The 7398-nt window shown below is 29.5% G+C and overlaps 1 protein-coding gene across 1 annotated transcript in view; it reads left to right on the top strand.

Moving 5' to 3' along the window:
• Positions 1 to 5675, top strand: part of LOC122629434 (protein argonaute-2) — a 7630-nt gene extending 1955 nt beyond the window's left edge. The window contains exons 5-17 of the mRNA XM_043812848.1: positions 44 to 665; positions 734 to 928; positions 1547 to 1670; positions 1749 to 2110; positions 2190 to 2309; positions 2408 to 2687; positions 2803 to 2955; positions 3038 to 3200; positions 4192 to 4282; positions 4363 to 4526; positions 4647 to 4920; positions 4999 to 5183; positions 5258 to 5675. Of these exons, the coding sequence (XP_043668783.1) occupies positions 44 to 665; positions 734 to 928; positions 1547 to 1670; positions 1749 to 2110; positions 2190 to 2309; positions 2408 to 2687; positions 2803 to 2955; positions 3038 to 3200; positions 4192 to 4282; positions 4363 to 4526; positions 4647 to 4920; positions 4999 to 5183; positions 5258 to 5345 (2821 nt within the window). The 3' untranslated portion in view covers positions 5346 to 5675. The remainder of the gene's footprint in view (positions 1 to 43; positions 666 to 733; positions 929 to 1546; positions 1671 to 1748; positions 2111 to 2189; positions 2310 to 2407; positions 2688 to 2802; positions 2956 to 3037; positions 3201 to 4191; positions 4283 to 4362; positions 4527 to 4646; positions 4921 to 4998; positions 5184 to 5257) is intronic.
• Positions 5676 to 7398: the final 1723 nt, after the last annotated feature.

Genomic DNA, 7398 nt, shown 5'->3' on the forward strand with positions numbered 1-7398 from the left:
GGCAACAACCGCAACAAGCATGGCAACAACCGCAACAAGCATGGCAACAACCGCGACAAGCATGGCAACAGCCATCAGAACAACCGCAACAACCGTTAGAAGAACCACAGCAAAAATGGCCGCAGCTGTCAGAACAACCAGAGCAAAAAATGCAACCGCCGTCACAACGATCACAGAAAAAATCGAAAGAAAAGTCACAACAACCACCACAAAAATCGCCACAGCCGTCACAACAACCATTACAATTATCACCATCACAAATATCACTACCATCGTCGTCATCACAACAATCAGAATCGTCACCACAAAAAGCAGAATCATCTGAAGAAGGAAAATCGCCAATACCATTTTCTGTAGTACATGAAAAGTTAACAAAGTCTGTAGCTGGTCAGTTGGCACTTAGTATACCTACAAGAAAAAATCCTTCCGCAAGTGGAACACGTGGTCGACCTATAACAGTTGAAGTCAATGTAATGGCATTGGAATTTAAGAATTTAAAAACAAATGTTACTCAATATGATGTAACAATTACTCCTGATAAGCCCAAATGTTTAATGAGACTTGTTTTTGAAGAATTTAGAAAGAAAAGGTTTCCAAATCGACACCCTGCATATGATGGAAATAAGATTGCTTATAGTGCGAATGATCTACCATTTCCTACATATGTAAGTAAATAAAATTTAAACAAAAATTTATAAAATTAATCATTACATAAAAATTTTGCTTAAACTAGATAAATGATGAAATTACAATTTTTGAAAATGGTCAAGAGAGAATATTTCAAATTGAAATGAAAAAAGCTACTTCTATAGATCTTTCATTTCTAAGAAGTGTAAAACCTGGATTTAATGAGTCATTGGGAACTCAGTCTGGAATACAAGCTCTTGATGTCATTTTGCGCCATGGACCTTTGTCATTTTGTTTTCCGGTAGGTAAAAAAGTGCTTTCCATTATATTTTGTATTTTGTGATATATTTTATAACTTTTAAAAATTATTTGATATATATTGTTACGAGCCAACCTCGAGGAGTTCAATATGAACTTGGAACAGATAGACACAGAGAGAATTTAACATATAATAACGAGCTTTTGTCTATCTTTGAAGAAAACCCTGGTTAAAAGGATGTGATTTACGAATGTTCCAGATAAATTTTTTAAAAAAATTTGTAAATTTGCTAATTGTATATTAGTTGTTTTTTGTTAAATATTACAGTACATTTTACATTTTTACATGGAATTATGAGGGCGTTTGTAACAATATTTAAATTATATATACTTTTCATTTTATTTATGTGAAATCAATTATTAATAATTAATAATTAATTGTTTTAGGCTTCTGTTCAAAATAACTTTAAACTTAAAAATTTGAGATTTTTTTGTATGAATTCTAATAAAATGATTTTGATTTCCTCAAATATGAGACATAAATAAAAATATTTAAATAATATTGTGTATAAATGTAATATCGCTTTTTTTTTTAAATTATTAATATTACTTGTTAAAAATAGATGATTTTTCTTAAAACTTTTGTTGTGTATTTTAACAGATTGGAAGATCAATATTTTGGCAACCAACGGGTAGGTCAGAATCTTTGTCAAATGGTATGGAGTTGTGGATAGGTTCATTCCAATCTGCTATATTAGGATGGAAACCTTTACTTAATATAGATGGTAATGTATATATTAGTTTAATCTTAAGAAAGATTTTCAAAGTTTTTACATAGATATATGTTTTATCTGTTTATTTAGTTGCACATAAGGGTTTTCCCAAATCTCAAAATGTTATGGATCTAATAAAAGAACTTTGTTTACGTGGAGAAAACAGAGATATTACTTTAAGTGATGTAAATCAGAATCAAGAAAAAATAAAAAAATTTTTAGTTGGATTAAAAGTTCAGTATGTAATACCGAACATACCATCGTCGAAGCGAACACAAGTAGTGCGTGGTTTCGCTGAATGTCCAAGAATAAATGTATTTTCACGTGACGATGGAACATCGAGTACTATTGAGAACTATTTCAGAAGAGAGAAAAACTATATAATACGTTATCCTACTTTGCCTTGTTTGTGGATAGGGCCAGAAACTAAAAAGATATATGTACCTCCAGAGGTGCGTTTAACATCTACTATGAAATAGAAGTAATATATTTAATACAAAGTGAAAGAATCATTTATTTAAAAATTTTCAGCTCTGTACAATAGCACCTGGACAAACAATTCGAAGGAAAATGGACGAAATACAAACTTCGAAAATGATAAAATTAGCAGCAACATCTAGTGACAGACGAAAAGAAAAGATAATGGAAGGTGTAGGTATTTTATTAGCATACATGTTACGCGTATATATGTATGTATATAATATATATATAGATTTATTAATTATTTTATAATATAATTATTGTTGCAGTTTCGAGCTTTGAAAATAAATGATCATCCAACTATGAAAAAGGAATTTAATCTTTCTGTAAAATCAGAATTTGAAAGAGTACCAGCTAGAGTATTAGACGCTCCTAAATTGAATTATAATAATAACGATATTGTATCTGTAATGAAGGGTGTTTGGAGGGCGAAGAAATTTCTTAATCCAAGTACTTTACTTGATAAGCAATGGACTATTTTAAATTTAGTTGATAGAAGAATAAAAGACAGAGACATGTACCGCTTATGCGATATGCTGCGAGAGGGTGGTAAATATGAATTAACAATTGACATTTATTTAACGATTTAAATAATAGTAATATGATAGATTTGGCAAATATAAGAGACGAAATAAATATTATGATATTGTTTTTTTTATTTCAGCAAGAACAGTTGGTATGTTTATGGGCGATGCTTTAAAACCATTTCAATATTGTAATAATCATCTACAAGCTTTATTAATGTGTTTTGATCAATTGAAAAAAAGTGGAGTGAAACTTATTATAGTTATTATATCAGACTATAATGACTCATATAGTAAGTAATTTAATTTATTAAATTATTCTCTTGCCAGATTTATTAAAAAATATTCCGTAATTGTTCATCATCATTTTCAAAGGTAACGTGAAACAAGTTAGCGAGTTACGATTAGGTATGCTTACACAGTGTATTAAATCTGTAACTGTTGAAAGAAAATTGAATCCAGCAACCATAGGAAATATCCTTTTGAAAATAAATTCTAAACTTAATGGCGTGAATCATGAAATTTGTGGTCATGTTAGGTATGCCATTTTCTATTAATAATAAACTTTATATACTTATCGTATATGATATTAGGTTGATAAGTAATTAGTTAATGTCGATTTTCAATTTTTATCTTTAAAATCACGTATCTCCATTAGGAATTAACTATACTAATTGAAAACTATATTAATTAATTGAAAGCTCACTCATTAATTAATTGAATCTACACATTTTTGCCAACAAGAGATAAGTTTGTTAATTCCTTCAGAAAATCTTTGAAGGTATTTTAATGATTTTCCTTTACAAGATATGTGCAAAATATGTGAAGGGAGAGGGATGTACTCGAATATGGAGTTTCGTAATCCAATTCGTACTATTTTTGTAGGATTTGGTCGAATGTTGTTTCACTTAATTTATGCGACACTCGTTTATTAGCTTTTTTTTTCTTTTTCTTCTAACTATCTAAGATGATCAATAACAGTTGGATGACATACCTATCTCCTTTGCAAGTTCTCGAAGAGTTATCCTTGCATTAACTTCAATCAAAGCTTTCAATTGGATGTTGTCAAGGACAGAAGATCGTCCACAATCACTTTCTTCATTTTGGAAGCTCTTATTAACGTTTCGAAATTTTTGAAACCACCATCGCACTGTGCGTTCATTCATTGTTTCTTTCACAAACACACTTAATATCACAAGTCATTTTTATAGTTTCGCGATTCATTTTAAATTTATACAAAAAACTGATAAAAGTTTGTTTCTTGTTCATTTTGAAATCAATTGTCTGAAGTGAGCACAAATTAATGGTAAAAACAAAAGAATATCCATCTACATGAGTACTTTAAAGAGAATGGAATGAATTATTATTAATATTTCAGAATCAAGTAACAAAGTTTAAAAACTAAAATCAATATTTATTTCTTAAAAACAAAATCGACATTCACTTCTTATCAACTTAATATATATATATATATATACTATAGAATATTAAGTTCAAGATTGTGTCTACTACTAATTTTCTCTTTGCAGACCTTCTATTTTATCTCCGGATTGTATTTTGATCGGTGCTGATGTAACCCATCCATCACCAGATTCTAAAAATATACCTTCTATAGCTGCAGTAAATATTATTTCTATAAATTTCTCCAGCGTTTTATTATGAACATTCTATTACACGTAATAAATTTTGTTATAATATAGGTTGCTGCAAGTTGTGACAGAACTGCATTTAGATATAAAATCGAAATTCGCCTACAACAACCAAGACAAGAAATCATTAGTGATTTTGCGGACATTGTTAGAATATTATTAAGATATTATTATAAATGCACGGGAATTCAACCAAAGAAAATTATTATTTATCGGTATATAAGTTAATTAAAATATAATATCAAATTAACATAACATTTTTCAAAGATTAAACTTTACGAACTTTTCGTAATATTATAGTAATAAACATCTTCATTTCTGTTATTCGTATATAGTGATGGCGTAAGTGAAGGACAGCTAACCCAGGTACTGCATCACGAATTAACAGCCCTTAAACATGCATTTCGATCACTTTCTAAGGATGATTCTTATCATCCTTCAGTCACTTTTCTTGTGGTGCAAAAAAGACATCATATACGATTCTTCCCTACGGATAGAAGAAATACAGATGATAGAAACTTTAACGTGCAAGCTGGTACCATCGTAGATACACATATAACACATCCTAGTCATATTGATTTTTATCTTGTATCACATGCAAGCATTCAGGTACGCCGTTGAATATAACATGAATTTCAAGTATGATTCTTGTTCCATAAATATTACACATATATTATTTTGTTTCAGGGAACTGCACGACCTACCAAATACAAATGCGTATTTAATCAATTAGATATGACAGAGGATCAAATCGAAGAACTTACATATTATTTGTGTCATATGTTTGCGCGTTGTACAAGATCAATTAGTTATCCAGCACCAACATATTATGCTCATTTAGCAGCATTTCGAGCTAGAGCATTTATACAAAAGTAAGTATTAACATAATGTATAATATAAATTTATTTATGCAAAATGTTTAAATGTTTGATTTTTATATTTTTAGTGTACCAATAGAGCTAAGCAAATTGCAAGATGAACAAGTAAAAGTAAAGGTGGTATTAAATGATGATGTTCCGATGTTTTATGTCTAAAAATTATATCAATATATACATGTATGCAGAAGAAAAATTTAATTAATATTTCTTATAATATATTTCAGTATCACAGAGTTTTTATTTTTGATGTTTTATTCTTTATGAATTTTTGATGTATTAACAAATTAATTAAAACTAAAATGTATTACAAAGTAATAAGGGAAAACAATAAGGGAATAGTTCGTAGATTTTAATATTGACGTGAAAATATACGTATATATATATATATATAAGGAAACTTATATCTTATTAATTGTAATGTATTGCTATAAATTAAACTGATTTGACATAATAAAAATTGAATGTACAACCCATGATATGGGATAATATGGGATTTTATTTCAATGTTAGTAATCTATCAAATTTTTTAAGCTCGTTTAAATGATACATTTCAAATTTCGCGGCATCAGAGCAGATACCTTTTATATAATTGCAGATTTTGACCGAGTCCTTTATTGGTAGACCTCGCCGATGTTACAAATTTTCTTAACAACATATATATATATATAAAAGTAACGAACGATTTGCTTATATAGCGATATATATTTAATAAACATTTTATATAATTAAAACATTTTTTTTTTATCAAATATTCGTGAAATTTCATTGTTCCAGCGATAAATTGTTTTGCATTTTGTTGTGTGTGAAAGAAATTACGCACGTAACCTCTTTAACGAAATTAAAAATAGTGTTAATAAACGAAATTTTGGAGTTGTGATGATGCGTACAATAATTTATTAACAACGTTTAAAGGGTAAAAATAATATATTCTATTTAAATATTTTATTTATAATGTAATATTGAGATTAACGACTTCAATTGACATTTTCTTAACTCTAATCAATTAATTATATTCTTTATAATTGCAAAACAAAAATAATTTATATTAGTTCTAATTAGAAAATTATATGTGAAAAGCAGTAAATTTTTTTCAAATAAAGCTTTTGTTATTATTTTATAATATATACTACGCAATAAGAAAATGTCAATATTTTGTGTGTGCGTGCGTGCGTGTGTGTGTGTGTGTAGGATCTGGATTCTAGGGGAAATCATTACTTCATTCATGGAACTCGTTGATTCAATGGTATTTCAAGGACGAGTAGGGTGACCTGCTAGTCCCTTCCTATGGGAAAAGGTCTAAACTTGGTCATGCATCCCCTTGTTATTTTTACAGGCGAATAGTAACGTGATAGAAATATAGTTTCTGCTTTTTTTTATTAATATAAAGAATTCCTTGTTAGTATACTTCCTTAGTTGGACGCAATCTTCATCCTCCATTTAAAGATGGAATTTACGAAAAATTTTGTCCAAATATTATATATTATAATACTTCGAAAATTAAGTGAACCGAGAGAAAATTAAAAAAAAAAAAGAATCGAATCATTTCTAGGGGAAAAGAAATATAGAGGGAAAGATATACATTTTTTATTTTCTTCTCATTTACATTTATAATATAATTAATCATATTTTATTGTTTATAGCGATCGATATTCAATTATGTTAACATACACTTCCATTGTGTTCGTATTTTCATTATATGAGAACATATGTGTGTGATATATATATATATGTGTGTGTGTATGTGTAAATATATATCATATGTTTTCCTCAGAATTGCATAAATCTCTACTGCGACGCAGATCGTCGATAGTAATCCTCTTTCAACGTTCCTCTCTTTCGTTTCATTAGCGAATTTACATCGCATTTGACTATGAAGATCTTATTTAAATGCTCGTACTTCGATCTGTTTCACCTACGGTAGATCCTCGATCCCTGTGTGTCTATTTCCCTATGCTTATTCAGAGGGTCTTCACGTGACCGTAGCTTTCTATTGATTCCTCTCGAGGAGAGGGTGCATGCGCCCTCGTCGATTGTCACTTTCATCCCCCCTCCCCTGCCCCCCTCTCTCTCTCTTCGTTCACATATTACACACACACACACACGCATACACATCTCTCTTTCTCCAACACAAAGAGGGTTGGAGCACGCAAAGGCGCTGACTTCGGTCAGCAGAACGTGCTGGATGTCCAGTAGAAATCCTCGTAGTGGT

This window comes from Vespula pensylvanica, chromosome 5 (genome assembly GCF_014466175.1).
Source record: "Vespula pensylvanica isolate Volc-1 chromosome 5, ASM1446617v1, whole genome shotgun sequence".
NCBI lineage: Eukaryota > Metazoa > Arthropoda > Insecta > Hymenoptera > Vespidae > Vespula > Vespula pensylvanica.